This window comes from Littorina saxatilis, linkage group LG10 (genome assembly GCF_037325665.1).
Source record: "Littorina saxatilis isolate snail1 linkage group LG10, US_GU_Lsax_2.0, whole genome shotgun sequence".
Lineage (NCBI taxonomy): Eukaryota > Metazoa > Mollusca > Gastropoda > Littorinimorpha > Littorinidae > Littorina > Littorina saxatilis.
In genome coordinates, this window is record NC_090254.1 from 40,490,603 (window position 1) to 40,508,414 (window position 17,812).

Consider the following 17,812-nt stretch of genomic DNA (forward strand, 5'->3'; position numbering starts at 1 on the left):
GGGAGAGAGAGAGAAAGAAAGAGAGACACACACACACAAACAAGACAGACAGACAGACAGACAGAGTGAGAGAGAGAAAATCTCCATTGAAAAAAAAAGAGAAAAAAAGCGCTTATGAAGATATTTTTGTAACAGAAGAATGGACAGGAGATAAGAGGTGAAGAGGGGAGGGGAATAAAAGGGAGGAAAATCAATAAAGGCCTGACGCTGTCGTCTGATTACGGCAGGATTGACAATCAATACGACCGAACTGCGCCCTGGGGCCAGAGCTGTTTGCCTAGCACACTCTCTCTCCGTGCTTTGACGGACAGCTGAGACGAAGCAAAGCCCACGGAAGGAGCACGGTTTTTGTGGTCATGTAACAGAATCTGAGAACAGTCCGCCACACCCGGTTATGAGGAGTAATCATGCATCCATTGTTCCTGAGTGTGCAGGCTAAGCGTGCAATCACGCATTAGTTGTCAATTAGTGTGCACAGCTAAGAGAACCTGAGCGTGAAGGAGCACACGGCTTTTGTGGTAATATAACGAAATCTGAGAACAGTCCCGCCACACCGGGTTATGAGGAGTAATCATGCATCCACTTTTTGCAAAGCATGCATCGTAGGACGGAGGTGCAATCATGCATTAGTTATCAATTAGTGTGCACAGCAAACTTCAGTGAACCTGAGCGTTACACAGCTTTTGTGGTAATGTAACGGAATCTGAGAACAGTCCGCCACACCGGGTCATGAGGAGTTATCATGCATCCATTGTCGTTGAGTGTGCATCTTAGAGCTGAGGTGCAATCATGCATTAGTTATCAATCAGTGTGCACAGCTAAGAAAACCTGAGCGTTACACGGAAGGAGCACGGCTTTTGTGGTAATGTAACGGAATCTGAGAACAGCCCGCTACATGGGGTTATGAGGAGTAATCATGCATCCATTGTCGCTGAGATAATCATGCATTAGTTGTCGATAAGTGTGCACAACTAAGAGAACCTGAGCGTTACAGTCGGAGCTACAAAGGACTGCAGCGGGGTATCATAATGCATTGTTAGCAGGTGTGAATGGCTAAAAGAAACTACTAAGAACAGATCACCACAAAGAACAAAGGTGTCACTATGCATCGTCAGCAAAGTTGTGTCAATGGCGAAGAGAAGAGACAAATTCCAGAAAGAACACTGTCGGGTGTGTATGTGATCCTTGCATATATGGGTCATTCTCAGAAATGGTGGTCCAGTGAGAGTGAGTAGGGGTGACACATTTGAAATCATGAAAAAGTAAATTAAAATTATTTCTACCACGACTTTTTTCATCTGAATCTATTCCTGAGACATTAAAGCATTGTTGTATGTCAATAAAAATGGTTTCTATACGTTGGTGTTGTTTTTGTGTGCTTTTCAATTGCGAAGTTCGGCCGTTTCCGGATCGCCGAAGCGTTACACGACTTTCGTGATCAACAATATGTTCAGTCTCATGGCTAAATGCAAACACCAACAAATTACTGCAATCGACAGTCAGGAGTTCAGTATTGGACGTAGCAACACATCTTTGCAAAAACTCACGCTGAATTTGAAGTTACGGGCTTCGAACAAAAAAATATGAATGTCGTAACACATCGTATCCAGACTCGACGCGCGAACATCGGACAGCAATGTGCTCCATGACTTTGCCACATCACGGCTATTTTTAGCTCTTTGGCGCACAGGAAGTTCGAACAAGAAAATAGTCCTTTGAATCACAGCCAAATATTCACAGAAAACACCAGAATCATATCATTTGCTGAAACTCATGGCGTCGTTTCCTGACCTACGTTACGACTGAAGATGGTTTTTACTTAATTGTCGAGCCTGCAAAGCTTTGTCACAAACTTACACACCGCGGATGGCGACAATGTAGTGTCGGAAGGATATCGAGTGCAAACAGTCTCTCAAAGCGCCAAGTTTAGCGGAACAAAGCAGCCAAGAAGTTTTCGTATCCTCTGATCGTCGATGTTCGACATTCATCAAGTACTTAAAATGGGTAATCTGAACGCAACAGGAACTTTCAACAAATACAGCAAACTCTGACGAATTGTGTTTTGTGTAGTTATTTTGGGTCAGACGGGTTTTGCCGGCAGGAAAGGCCAAAAGTGCAGATTCATGTCTGTCGCACAGGAACCGAAAGTGGTTCAAGCATTTCGTTTCTGTGTTACGACATTCACCTTAGTTCCAAATGTCATTTTTTACCAATATTAGTTGAAGTCCTTACCTTTCATAACTAGAATGTGTTGGGTAGAACACAAAAATACTGCAGAACTGATAAAAAATGCACAAAGGACTGAAGGCTTAGGTGGTTTCCATGTTACGTACAACATTCATCACGTAAATACAACACTTTAAAACGTCTCTTATTTAGCAACCACTTACTCTTTTTGTCTAATTTTTGCATTATTATGTATAGCAAACAATAGACTTCATAGTAAAAACAATTATTTTGTATTTCTTGACACTTTATTTTTTACTTTGTATGTAACACTTTGGACCACCATTTCTGAGAATGACCCATATCCAAGTGTGGGAACACACCGCTCGCTAGTGATTGGCCAATAATGTCACGTGGGAAAGCTTGCCTCAATGTTTCCAAGAGAAACAACTCCTTCGCAACCCAATACAAACCCGACAGCCTGGGGTTATTTCTGAACATTGTCTATAGATATAAAATAAAGAACAAAGCTGTAAAGATCTGAGGTGTAATCATAATGTCACTGACTGTGTGATTTTATAATGAGACAATATAGTGTGGTGTAATGAGAGAGAACATCAAAGAACACAGCTACAAAGAACCAATTACATGTAACTAAACACGCTGACAATATATATATATATAACAAGGACCGGAGGTTGAGTTTAATCTGTCTGTGTCGATACATTGACAGGGATGGCTGCCGGCTTTGAAAACAAGACTAATCCGATCGATTGAATGCACTCAGACTAATTAAGGAATTTAATGGTCTGACACTAAAAAAGGGCCGCAAGGCTGATCTTTTGATGGTTGTTTACCATAATACAAATTCAGGACTGAACTGATAGATCATCTCTCGGAATTCACTTCAAGAAAGTAGCGAAGAAAACCCTGGCTGGGCCAAGAAAAATATGAACGGCAATCATACAACATTATTCCAGGATCAAAACAGGAAAAGAAAAAAGGAAGGAATGGGTCAATGCTTCAAAACACAATAAAGAACAGTCAAAGATCGTTGAATCATAATTAAGCCTCTGAAGTATAACTTACTTCTTACTTACTGCGCGGCATGCCGGTTGGCATGTATGGCAGCTGTTTCTTTGTTCGTTCATGGGCTGAAACTCCCACGGCTTTTACGTGTATGACCGTTTTTACCCCGCCATTTAGGCAGCCATACGCCGCTTTCGGAGGAAGCATGCTGGGTATTTTCATGTTTCTATAACCCACCGAACTCTGACATGGATTACAGGATCTTTTTCGTGCGCACTTGGTCTTGTGCTTGCGTGTACACACGGGGGTGTTCGGACACCGAGGAGAGTCTGCACACAAAGTTGACTCTGAGAAATAAATCTCTCGCCGAACGTGGGGACGAACTCACGCTGACAGCGGCCAACTGGATACAAATCCAGCGCGCTACCGACTGAGCTACATCCCCTGTATGGCAGCATCTGAAGTATAACCAAACAACAAAAACAACAGCAAAAAGACACAAAGAGTGGTGAGAGAGCAGTGTTGTTGCCAGCCTAAGAAGACAATAGGTCAGTTGGACCTCCCTACAAAAAACCAATAGGTCCAAATGTCCTGGCTTTAAAATAACAACTGGTCCAAATTGTACCGCCATACTTTGTTGCAACTTTTAGCAACTTTTTTTGGGGCAACATTTTCAGGCTATTAGCGTTTTTTCCTATCCTTATTCTGAACCTGTTTCAAGTCCTTTGGCATTGCTTTGATGTCGCTTCCTAGTTCTAATTGTTCATAAACTTGGCGAGGAGAAAGAGCCTGACATTCCTGGCCTACCCTTTCCAATATAGTCCCCGGTGTGCGAATGTAGGGATCCTGCCTGATCTTCGCATTACCATGCCGTAGTATTATATTGATGAACTTTCCGCTGTTTGCGCAGTTTTCGGTAAATAGGTACACCGGCTGGATAGGGTATTTCCGTAAACGCAGCCTCGAGTGTCAATGACGACAAACACGGACTCGGCACCGAGTGCATTTTCACTCGTAGCGAACATGAGCATTTCGATCGGGGTTTGTTTTCCGACTTTGCAACTCCCATTCCATTCATTGCAGACCTTGTCCGCCTTGTACGAATATGCATCGGTCAGTTGACCACCAAAACGTAACAACTATCGGTCCATCGACCGGACAAGGCTAGGTCCAATGCGTCAAATCAGAAAGGAATGCATCAGAGACCGAAGACCGAGGCCTGGCAACAACACTGAGAGAATGAGTGTTTGTTTTATCTATAATTAAACATTCCATAGACTTACCTTTCTTGTTTCCTGAGTAAAAGAAACACAAAACATAACTCACCTCCACAGAGTAAGTCAGATCATCTGATTTCTTGGATGAAATTCTTTGGAATAGGTCCTCACAAAGCTGAAAAGCAAGCGAGACAAATCTTATTGTTATAAAACAACAAAGTGAATTTCTACTGACAAAGATGATTGCTCATAATAGCCAGAAAATGATACAGAAAATTATCACTTAGGAAATAACAAAGACTAATTAGTCAAAGTTTACCCGATATTACTTCTGCCAGTTAAATTAACATAATACTACCTCCTCTGTCAGCTAGAAGCAACTTTTGGTTGAAGCTCTTTGTTATGATTTCATATTCTTGAGTGTTGGTAACAGTGAAAAGAGCAGATTTACAAATTTATTTTGTTGAAATTTTGCTTTGATATACAGCTGTCTTTGTCTTCCAAGCAATCCACCTAATATGGTTAATGCCTTCTAATAAATTATACAAACATGCTGACCACCCGGGCAGGCTCTTATTTTCACAAATGTTCTCAATCTCACTGGCAAGATTTTGTTTTATATTTCACTTATAAGTGCTATCTTATTTACTGTCATTGTCTACCAACATGTGTTTGTGTGTATGAATGAAAACACACATTATCACAATTACAAATAGCATTTTTGCTATATAATACCATGGAAGCCTCCTTAGAAGACAGCCCCCCAATTCAAGACTCCCCCCCCCCCCCCCCCCCCCCCCGTCTCCCCCCACACACACACTTTTCAGTCTTAAAAACATATTTTTTTCAGATTTTTTGTTCATGGTATCACATAACTCTGTAAATCTACCACCAAGCCTCCCTCTCTTTGTAAGACCCGATTCTCTCAGATTTGTACAATGCCTAAGAATCAAAAGGGGGCAGGGTAGGGGGGATGTTAGTGTTCCCCTGAAAATGGCACAAGTAGTTTTCGTTCTGTTCTCACCTGTGGAATGATTCCCTGCTGGCCCGGGTCACTACGACCCATCATGGTGTAGGACTTGCCCGAGCCTGTCTGACCGTAGGCAAAGATGCAGACGTTGTATCCCTCAAAGGCGTGGTCTAACATCTCCAAACCTATGTCCTCGTACACCTTCCTCTGTGACGCAAAACACGGGTCACTTGGCTGAAAACACAAATGTCAAACATTAAGGCCATGTACGTCGGACGATAAACACAAAGTTTTTTCTTGCAAAACAAACACGAAACAATGTGTTTGCCGTGTGACATCCCTCAATATGCTTTTTGGAAAACGCTGTTGCGTACGTGTTTAACAGAACTTTAACAGATAAAGACATGCTAGCATCTAAAAATACTTTCAAGCACATACACAGAAGCAACCATGAATAATATAATTAAATACAACTCATTCCCCCTGCACACACACACAAGCACACACACACACACAACACACACACACACACACTCACACAAAAACAAGCACGCATGCATGCACACACAAACACACATATATGCACACACACACAGACAAACACACACACGCAAACACACACACGCAAACACACACAAATAAACACACACATACACACTTACATCTGTGTGAGACCAGTATGAGTGGTCAAACTCATAGGTCTTGCTCTGAGCATCCTTGGGGCCTGCTTTGGGGTTGGCAATTACTGAACACAGAAGTAAACAAAATTATTTCATTAAAATCAACTGAACAATATTATCTCTTCCTGTAAAAGAATTAATAGTGGCCCTTGGTCCATTGATTAAAAGTAACAACAAACTTTTCAGTTACATGCCTTCACCACCACATATCTGTCCAGGCTTTTATATCTTCCATGTGGAATAATACCAAAAATTAACAGCCTTGCTTGTTCACCTGTGCGGAGACAGAATTTTCTTGCAGTTTGATAACATAAATTAGTACTTAAAATTAGATCTAACTCTACACAGAAAAAGCTCAGTATGTTGGCATGCGACAAAGTGGATGGGTGTATTTATTTGCATATATACAGCAGTCCCTGCAATGTACGGCCCCCGGCGTGAGCGGCCACCTGACATGTACGGACACATTTGCTCGGCACGGAGTGTTTTCCTTCTATATTTGCCCCCCCTTAAACGGACACCAGCAAAACGTGGACACGGACACGGTCCCAACAGCAGGTCATACCTGCAAAGTACGGACAGACCATGGTCAAATTTTCACCACACCAAAATCGATAACAGAGCAGTCCGGCTCTTGGTACAAAGGTCACAGCCGCAAAGGGTGATGACAGTCTCTGTTAACTTGGGTGCACGTGTACCCATCAGGAGGGGGTTAATTTGGGTCAGGAGTGGAGTATACGCACTTTCTTGCTTTCAAATGCGAAGATGCCAACATGAAACTGCACTATGCTCTTTAATCTTGTCTGTTGGACGTAAGCAACAGAAGCCGATGAAGGCCCTTCGAGAAAGAGAGTGAAAAATCGGCCACCGTTCTCAGTATCGCGTGTCTGTGTGTAACCTCTTTCATTGACAAGATACTCTTGTTTCCCTGCAGCCTTGACCAGTGAGTCGGTTACCTAATCTGTGAACCCTTCAGTTGTGTTGCTTTGTCTAAAGTTAGACAGAGTCAACTGGTTTTGCTCTGAGTGAACTGTGCAGCTGGCCGCAATTAGCCGGTGACACCTCTCTGGCCACAGCACCAAACAATACATGGCTGGGGGGAGGGAGGGAGAGAGAGAGAGAGGGGGGGTAGCTGGCTAAACTCAGTGGGGTGTCCGGTGTCACTGCATGTCAACAGGAAAAGTATTGGAGAGAAATAGAGAGGTGTACTCTTCCAAACAATTTCCAAGGATCAGTTGTCAGGGCTTAGGGTAGTCAGTGAGGGAGAGTGAAAGGGATGTTGTGTACAGTGTATATCCGACTGAAGAGTGAAAAGTCACTGCCACAAGATCGGCATGCAGTCAATAAAGCCAGACAAGAAGAATGATTATGACATGCGGCTCTATCTGCTGGTTTTTATTCAAACTGGTTTTCAACGCTTATTCTCACAAAGCATCTGCACACCTGCCTCTGTGCTGTGTTTGTGTGGCTGCTTTCGTATGATGTCAGTGCATGGTGAGTGGTTCACTGCCTTGAGGATTTATTTTATCTCTTCTTTTCAACACCATTCATACAAATCATTTTTTGCAGAACATTTAACAAAATATTAGGAGTTGGATGTTATCGTTTAGTAGCCACAAGAAGTGGTTAGCATAGACTCAAACATGTTGTGTGTGTGTCTCTGTGTGAGTGTATGGGGGAGGGGGTGGTGTGGTCACCCCTCCCGTGACCGGCCACCTGCAATGTACGGACAGGTTTTCTATGGCCCAAGGGTGTCCGTTCATGAGAGGAACAGCTGCTGTATGTATCCAATCCTACTGCCTGGAAGAATTTATGGTTTCTTAATCAGTTCGAACTTTTACAAGATGGTATACACAGTAACAGAACAAAGTACCATAAAGACACAAAAATAATACTAATAACCATCAAGTACAGTTTTGTTACATCAACCCACTGGCGAACGTTTGTATCTTCTTCATCTTTTGCACTTTCGCTTACAATATATGCAGACGACAGGCCATTTAATTGTCATTTCAATGGTCTATTATTCAGCGCATTATTTTCCTGTGCTTTTAGGAGGAATGCAAAAACTGGGAATCGTCTGGAAAAACTATGTGGGCGACATCCCATGTGGGTTTTGAGTCAACATCCCACAAGTATTTCATTGTTAAATCCTAAAAAAAACCTTTGGCAGTCTGAATTTTATGTAAAAAGACTGCGCAAAGTCTATTTCATGCTCAATTACGGAATGCCTTTAGCTTTAGGCATTAATACTACTGCGTTTCTCATTTCTCAGCTTCTTCTTTTTTCCCTGTGAGGAATCTTTTTGTAAATCTAAATGACACCTATGTCAATCTGCTTAATTAATAGAAAAATCCCACTCTGCGGAAAATGCAGCCACGCTCTTGAATTGTGGTATGTGTGCGAGTGAAAGCATGCTCTTTAGTCTCATTCCAATTGTGAAAACCTGGCCAGATAATGGTGGTCAAGATAAATGTGTACATGGTAAGGGTTGTACATGTATACATATTAGTAATATAATCTTCCATCTTGTTCTGGTCTTTCTCAGGCTACCAATTTTTATGACTGCATGAACATCTACTTTTCTTTGCAATGACCTCCAATTTGTAAGGAAGCAAATTTGACCAGACTTCAGATGCTAATACGAGTATATCACCAGTGGCTATCAGAAGTTTTAATAGAAGCTTCGCAGCCTAAACCTTTCTTTTAATTCAAATTTACAATGTCAAGATGTTCAGCAAAATATAAAGTCCGATTTCACTCTTCATCAATGACCTTTATCAAGGAACTAAAATGGGTTTACTTACTTGTCTTATTGTCTTCCATGCCGATGATGCATTCGGCATCCCGTGACATTTCACGGTTGTTGAAGGGTCGAACCCTCACGGCTACTTTCACTGAAGACATGTTGGCTGAGAAACACAGACAAAGGTCAAGGTCATGCAGCGATCACAGCAAGTTTTCTGTAAACCAGTATGTACTAAAACGCATTAAAAAAAAAATCCAATAAAGTCACCTATCACTTAATCATAGCAACCAATTTAATTATGTAAGGTTAAATGACAGAGCTGTATACATGTCATTAAAGAATGATCTGAAACGAAAAAACTGTCAAATACAATCAACCCCAGTAGGACTGGTTATCCCCCCCCCCATGCGATATGCATGTGAAAATCAATAAAAATACTGGAAAATATCCAGTCAATGTGAACATTAAACCAGATGATTTGATAAATAGGGGAACACGATAATGATCTTCAGCCTATTGTGACTGAAATGTCACTAATTGACCAAAGAAATTAACAAATCCGTACCCAGTCCTTCATCAGTCTGAATCAGTTAGGCTAATCCTTCAGTTAAAGCTAAATCTGTAAATCTTCATGTCAATAAAAGCTCTTGCCTCATGCCAACATAAATTAGATATATAAGACACAGTCTAGACAATCACAAGATCAAGATGTCTCATGTGTATGTGAGGTGATTTTCAGTCCAGCTGTGGAATGCCTTGAGGTTTGGTAAACTCCTATAATTTATATATATATATACATGTGCAAAAATGAGCTAGGTTTCAAATAATACAATTTTATCTCCAGCAGATGTATTATCAATATCAATGTGGTCTTAATTCTTGCAAGACCCCTTATTTCTGACTGAAATTCTGATTCACTGAATTGCAATGAGAAGAATAAATCCATATCAACTGACGAGCCACAAAAATGTTATGGAAACATTCATTGATATTGTCAACATGTCGTCTGATCTCCCTTCCTATTAAGCCGATAAATTAATGGTTGTGTATTCTTTAATTATCTAATACTGCATTTAAGTCTTCCACCACCAGCTTCTCAGTAATTTGTACTACCATCAATGTCGTAATCAATTTTTCATTGCATTCCTCAGCTTGCAAGCATATTAAGTGGCAAGCATATAACTCCACAGAACAATATGATGTTATTTATAGATTCAGCATGCATTAAACTCATTCAACAACAGACTAATCAAAAAGACTGGATATTCTATACAGTACAACACAAACAAGCCTCTTCCAGAAAGCTATTTTCCATTGCAATGATATACTGGAATGTGTCTATAGGACCATGAAATGTAGCATCCAGGTTGAATTTTAAACAACTGCTAAACTGTACGCACAAGAAAAGACTTGACAGAGTCCCGGACATGACAGTAAGGGATGATTCATCTCTCAAATCAATTCCCAGCCCAGCAAAACCTAACACTTCACCAACCAGCAAAATGTCAACAACTCACCTTGTTTTGTTGTACGTACTACGTTGGTTGAAGATGAATCAAAGATGAAACAAAGAGGCAGTAAAGAACTGGAAGCCACCAGATGGAATCACAACTGCTGGCCAGCCAATACAAAAACAAATGGCAATTTCCTTCCAACAAGAGTGTGAAGCTTGACACCTCGGGCGTCGGTCAGTCCATGGCGATGATGCTGAGTGGTGGTCAACCTGAGACACAGGAACAACACAGGTTCTAATTAGCTCAGCACCTTCTAAGGACGACGTTACGTAGACTGGTTCTTTAGCAGCAGGGAGGCCTAGAGCCTCAGCAGTAGTATCGTCGCCATTAGCCAGCGACTGCTTCCCATGATAATCAGCCTGACGTCACTAGGACCACTCTAGCTCCGGCACTGGCACCCACAATGCACCTCTCTACATAATAAATGTCTGGAACCGCAACAGTGTGCAGGTATCTTCACTGGCTGGCACACAGTTTCCTGAAAAGTCTGAGAATTGAGCCGAAGAACAATGGTGACTGAGCATGAGAATTGGTCAAATTCTTCTATGCAGTTCTGCTCCTAAGTGTGGCATTCAAATACAGATATGCTCTTCTTACTGAGTGCAGTCATGACTGTGAAAAGTATTGATGGATTTTAGTGGCCTGGTGACAGCAGCCACACTGGCTGGCAGTGGAACGGGGAGAAAGATCAATACACAGCTCTCTGATGGGTCTGCATAATCACACACACAACTAAAGCACTGCAGGAGGGCACACAGTGCCATATTGATCTTTTTCTCTGTCGTTGTTTTGGATCATACCAAACTCTCTCCTTCTATCTGTAATTCTTTCTCTCTCTCTCTCTCTCTCTGGGTCTGTCTCTCTCTGGGTCTGTCTCTCTCTGTCTCTCTCTGTCTCTCTCTGTCTCTCTCTGTCTCTCTCTCTCTCTCTCTCTCTCTCTCTCTCTCTCTCTCTCTCTCTCTCTCTCTCTCTCTCTCTCTCTCTCTCTCCCTCTCTTGCTCCATCTCGTCCACCAATGCTCCCACTTTAAAATTCATCTCTTCCTATCATCTTCTCATTTCAGCACCAGACCTCAGCCTTCCCCTTAAAAAGAAAGAAAGAAATACACACACACACACACAAAATCCCCAATTTCAGAATCTACTCTAAAAATAAATGGACATGACACTGACCGCAGACACAAAACAGACAAACTGACCATCAAACTAAATAACACAAAAGTAACACTGACGTTTTCCTCCACACTTCTTGAGATACCAGAAGACAACAGCCAATCATGTGGGCCCTCTGTGACGAAAAACATTAATTATTCATGATGTCCCATCTTTAGCAGAGACAGCAGAAAGGCATTCTGGGAGCATTCATAAAACATCAGGCTGATGTCATGGCAGCCGAGGCCATTATGAAAATGAAACCTGCTGCCAGAGACACTCCTACCCACTTCCAGACAGTAATGTGTGGCGCCTATTTTTGCATTCTGCATACGTCACAATATAATTTCTTTTCAACAATCCATAAATTATTTATACACAAATCAAAACAAAACATCAGACACTTACGAATGACACAAATAAGGATTATAAACAGTGCGCATTCAAACATGCATAAGCGAGAATTTATCCAATACACAAAGATTGTTCAACAAAATATGAATAATAAAGAGTAATGCTCAAGTTAGGTCTTATGTTCATTTTCTCATCATTTTTTCAATTTAATTATTTTACTATCTCATCGCTGGGAAATTTGGGTAGCTTCCTCCCAGTGAAAAGCTTTAGCAGCAACAGAATCGCGCTACCCAAGTGTGTCTATTGAGAAGCATTCAGTCACCTGTACTTACAGCACATGCAATGACCAAGGTCTTTGATGACTCAAACCTCAAGATTGACATCATGTACACATGTACACGTCAAGAACATACAAAAACAAGAAGGGCAAAGCCCACACGACTCACATGCTGAACAGACCTTGATCTTTCTTTCAGAATAATTTTACAATAAAACTGAGAAAAACAATATTTTACACATTTTTCCTACCAAAATACATGTGACCCAAGGTCAAGGTCATCCAAGGTCATGCAACACAAAGCTGTTAATTCAAGACATAGGAAGTACAATGGTGCTTATTGGCTCGATCTTTCTACCATGAGATATGGTCACTTTTAGTGGTTCACTACCTTATTTTGGTCACATTTCATAAGGGTCAAAGTGACCTTGACCTTGATCATATGTGACCAAATGTGTCTCATGATGAAAGCATAACATGTGCCCCACATAATTTTTAAGTTTGAAACAGTTATCTTCCATAGTTCAGGGTCAAGGTCACTTCAAAATATGTATACAATCCAACTTTGAAGAGCTCCTGTGACCTTGACCTTGAAGCAAGGTAAACCAAACTGGTATCAAAAGATGGGGCTTACTTTGTCCTATATATCATATATAGGTGAGGTATTCAATCTAAAAAACGTCAGAGAAAATGGGAAAAATAGCTGTTTTTTAGACAACATTTATGGCCCCTGCGACCTTGACCTTGAAGCAAGGTCAAGATGCTATGTATGTTTTTTGGGGCCTTGTCATCATACACCATCTTGCCAAATTTGGTACTGATAGACTGAATAGTGTCCAAGAAATATCCAACGTTAAAGTTTTCCGGACGGCCGGACGGACGGACGACTCCGGTGAGTACATAGACTCACTTTTGCTTCGCATGTGAGTCAAAAATGAAAGCATTATAAGTGCACAAATGATTCATTGAAAAAGTTACTTTTTACATTTAGTCAAGTTTTGACTAAATGTTTTAACGTAGAGGGGGGAATTGAGACGAGGGTTGTGGTGTATGTGTGTGTGTGTGTGTGTGTGTGTGTGTGTGTGTGTGTGTGTGTGTCTGTCTGTCTGTCTGTGTGTGTGTGTAGAGCGATTCAGACCAAACTACTGGACCGATCTTTATGAAATTTGACATGAGAGTTCCTGGGAATGATATCCCCGGAATTGTTCTTCATTTTTTTCCATAAATACCTTTGATGACGTCATATCCGGCTTTTTGTAAAAGTTGAGGCGGCACTGTCACACCCTCATTTTTCAATCAAATTGATTGAAACTTTGGCCAAGCAATCTTCGACGAAGGCCGGACTTCGGTATTGCATTTCAGCTTGGTGGCTTAAAAATGTATTAATGACTTTGGTCATTTAAAAATCTTAAAATTGTAAAAAAAATATTTTTTTTATAAAACGATCCAAATTTACGTTCATATTATTCTTCATCATTTTCTGATTCCAAAAACATATAAATATGTTATATTTGGATTAAAAACAAGCTCTGAAAATTAAAAATATAAAAATCATGATCAAAATTAAATTTCCGAAATCGTTTTAAAAACTATTTCATCTTATTCCTTGTCGGTTCCTGATTCCAAAAACATATAGATATGATATGTTTGGATTAAAAACACGCTCAGAAAGTTAAAACGAAGAGAGGTACAGTAAAGCGTGCTATGAAGCACAGCGCAACCGCTACGGCGCCAAACAGGCTCGTCACTTTCACCGCCTTTTGCACTAGCGGCGGACTACGTTCAGTTTCATTCTGTGAGTTCCACAGCTTGACTAAATGTAGTAATTTCGCCTTACGCGACTTGTCTTTTTTATGATGGTGCAGTAATGTTCAAAAGTATTCTTTCTTTCTTTATTTGGTGTTTAACGTCGTTTTCAACCGTTCAAGGTTATATCGCGACGGGGAAAGAGGGGGGGGATTCAAAAGTATTGATTAACTGCAGAACTGATCATACAAAAGTAACAAATACAGGGTAAACTCTGCATAATCAGAACTCACCGTTTGGCATTGCAATTACTCCAATAAATCTTAAAGCACTCATGAAGCAGTATGTCATGATTTGCCTTATACATGTAGCTTGTTGTGAAGACAAATTAGATCAACATACTGACATTCTGAACTACATAGATCCAGTGATTTGCAGCACAATGAACAGTTACAGCCCTGCAAATTAAAAAATCTGATCAAAGCTAGACTTAATCACAAAACATTTCACTGCCAGTGCCAATGATTTGGTACTAAATAAGCGCCAGTCCTGTCAACAGCCAGTCATGGCAATAAACAGTTTCTGATATTTCTTCAAGTTCATCCACCTTTGGGTATTTCCTATTAGTGTTACAGTTGCTCTGAACTTCAACAGATGCTACTGATCTGACCGTTTGGGGGGACTTTTGGGCATTACTTATAGCATTCCTCATAAGTGCATTCCTCATAAGTGCATTCCTCATAAGTTATAACACAAAACTTTATGGTATAACTTTTTTCTCAGGTATTATCCCTTTACTGCATATATTTTATGTAAATATTGTAAATGGCAAAAAAAGATCTGTATAGTAATATTGTTATGTTAGGCGCGTTTGAGCGATCTGCGCTACGCGTTTGGTGGATCGATCAAACGCGCACACATCGATCGATGTGTGCGCGTTTGATCGATACAAAGAATACAAGAATCGTTAAAACGCGCAGCTCTTATATATACTTGCGCATTTGGACGATCCGTCTCACAATTCACCATCGTACTACGCACACACACGTCTGCTGGCAATGACCGGAAGTTATGACCGGAAGTTATGACCGGAAGTAGGCCTAGCTATAAGTGTCTAACCAACAATCTGTAGGACATTTAAAACAATTCCCGTAAGGCGAAAATACAACATTTAGTCAAGCTGTCGAACTCACAGAATGAAACTGAACGCACTGCAATTTTTCAGCAAGACCGTATACTCGTAGCATCGTCAGTCCACCGCTTGTGGCAAAGGCAGTGAAATTGACAAGAAGAGCGGGGTAGTAGTTGCGCTGAGAAGGATAGCACGCTTTTCTGTACCTCTCTTCGTTTTAACTTTCTGATGTGATATGTTTGAATTAAAAACACGCTCAGAAAGTTAAAAAGAATAGAGATAAAGAAAAGTGTGCTATCCTTCTCAGCCCAACTACTACCCCGCTCTTCTTGTCAAGTTTCACTGCCTTTGCATCGAGTGGTGGACTGACGATGCTACGAGTATACGCTCTTGCTGTAAAAATGCGCACGTGTGTGTGTGTGTTTGTGTGTGTGTGTGTGTAAGGTTGTGCATGTGTGTGTATGTGCGCGCGTGTGTGGGTGTGTGTGTGTCTGGGTGTATGTATGTAAGCTAGTGCATGTTTGTGTGTGTGTGTGCGTGTGTGTCTCTTAGGTGGTTCACAACCGTATTGAACTTTTCGCTTGACATCAAGCTTGATTTGGGACACATGGCTGATGTATCTGCCTCCACTTGCAGTGTGTGCCTAAACCTCTCCATCATGTATCAGTTAAACGAATGAAGAGAGAATGAAGCAATCAAGAGAGAATGAAGCAATCAAGAGAGAATGAAGCAATAAAACTAACTTGAGCCTAAGTGAATAGAGCTCAGCAGTAATCAAAAACAAGAAAAAAGGAGCTGAATTGTAATCAAAAAAGTTGTTGTGGTATATTTCAGAACATTCCTGTATTTGAAACTTTTCACTTCCGGCGTGCGATGTGTGTGTGTGGTAGGGACTTACTTTGTGACAGATCGTCCAAATGCACAAGTATAAGAGCTGCGGCGTTTTAACGATTCTTGTATTCTTTGTATTCTTTGCATCGATCAAACGCGCACACATCGATCGATGTGTGCGCGTTTGATCGATCCACCAAACGCGCAGCCCGATCGCGCAGATCGATCAAACGCGCCTAACATGTATACCCAGACATTTTGCTTCCAATGCAACAGCTAAGGCCTAAAAAAAAAATAGGTGTGGTTACGGTAACCCGACCTACCCTATTTTTAGGGGCCGATCCTATAACTTTTTATTACATTTGTCAACAAAAAATAACAAAACAAAAAAAAAAACGAGTGCAAAAAACGCAATGAAAGCGAAAGCGCCCGTGTCGCACACTTATTTCCCTGTCAAGTAGGTTTAATTTGTACACATTAGAAAAAAAGTTAAAAAAAAAAAAAAGTGATTGCCTACCTACCTACCCTATTTTTTTGGGCTATGTTACCGTAACCACACCTATTTTTTTTTTTGGCCTAAATACTTATTTTGAAGTATATCCTAAAGTCCAACACTGTGCCAAATATTGGTTGTAAATATTAATAATGATCAAATTTATAGTAACACCTCAAAGAGGTACTATCTAAATAGTATATATAGTAGTTGTATGAACAGAAAAATTAAGAATAAGATCTTTGGTTTATTTTGGATACATTATAATACAAAAACAAATTATAAAGAAATCATACACAGAAACACATGTAAGCAGAGCTGAGTGCAGTTGAAAAACCTCATACTCATAGTCATAAACCAGCTAGAAACATAATTTCACATATTAAAACAATATGATGTCCCAGTAACAATAACAGTAATTAGCACTTCATTAAAGACCAACATGCCTCGTTCCCTTTCTCTTGGTTCCTGCAACGAAATGTCAAAGGTACGTAAATCCACTATCTGCAGGCTGCAACACTCATTTTTAGTACCAGATCAAACTAAGGAAATCAAAAATGGCTAACAGTGTTTACACAGAAAACTCCAGTTTGCCCAAGAGTTGTACAGAAATATTGATGTAGGTACCAAAAATACCGAAGGTGTTTTTGCGCACTGTCCTATTTTCGTTCTTTAACTGAAACTAAGAGAAACCCCATAACCAAAATCGTCCACAGCTGACTCAACGCCACAACGGGCTCTACTCCAGTCATGTGATCGTCTGCAAGCAGAATAACATTACGGTCAAAACCTGTTGTTACACGCATATCAGCAATATATTTGAATAAACTTTGGCAATTAGATGTGCACAAAGCTGTTTTAACTCACCTTCCACTTCAGCATCACCCACAGAAAGGGTGCTTTCGACGTAATCGTACCATTTTTTGGTCAGGTGTACCTTACCTCTGTCAAAATGAAAACTATAAATATTGACTGCTTACCGGAAGTTAGCTGTCTGTGAAATATTGTCCACGCAAGGAGTTTGTTCAATGAAAACAATGTAATATGTTTGTCGCGGCATTACATGTGGGCTAAATAATCGGTTAAAACATTGTATTCGAATCTGTTTAGTACCTTGCTACCAATAATGTATATAGTCTATTTGAGTCAATAGAATACGGTATAGGAACAAGGCAACATTGTTTCACGTGTATATAAAATGTTCAGCAAACGTCAGTCTTGCCGTCTTGGACATTGAAGCCTTTCCGCTTCGAGAAATCACGAGATTGTATTCAGGTTGGCCAAAACTCAAACCCAGTCCATCTCTACTTGTTTTCTATTTCAACTTTGTGAGCTTGCTTGCAAGTTCAATCAGTCTTTTTTGTTCCGTGTGTTTGTTCCGTGTGTTTGTTTGTGTGTTTGTTTCACACGGTACAGACACAACTAAACATTTACCGTACTTGACCTATAACCAGTCGGTCTTTCAGTTTAAAATGGACAAACAAGATAAACCACAGGCAAACA

The 17,812-nt window shown here is 40.6% G+C and overlaps 1 protein-coding gene across 6 annotated transcripts in view; it reads right to left on the reverse strand.

The window, feature by feature from the left end:
* Positions 1–17,279, reverse strand: part of LOC138978818 (kinesin-like protein unc-104) — a 110,758-nt gene extending 93,479 nt beyond the window's left edge. For 5 of the 6 annotated variants that reach the window (XR_011459818.1, XM_070351604.1, XM_070351603.1 and 2 more), the window contains exons 1-6: positions 17,177–17,279; positions 10,329–10,534; positions 8,870–8,974; positions 6,045–6,127; positions 5,437–5,616; positions 4,522–4,587 (exon numbers count right to left, since the gene is read on the reverse strand). Coding sequence is in view for 5 of the 6 variants with exons in the window: in XM_070351604.1 (XP_070207705.1) it covers positions 4,522–4,587; positions 5,437–5,616; positions 6,045–6,127; positions 8,870–8,969 (429 nt within the window). In the remaining variant the exon portion in view is untranslated. Of the gene's footprint in view, positions 1–4,521; positions 4,588–5,436; positions 5,617–6,044; positions 6,128–8,869; positions 8,975–10,328; positions 11,107–17,176 lie in introns of those variants that run through there. The other variant, XM_070351599.1, reaches the window with a different exon arrangement.
* Positions 17,280–17,812: the final 533 nt, after the last annotated feature.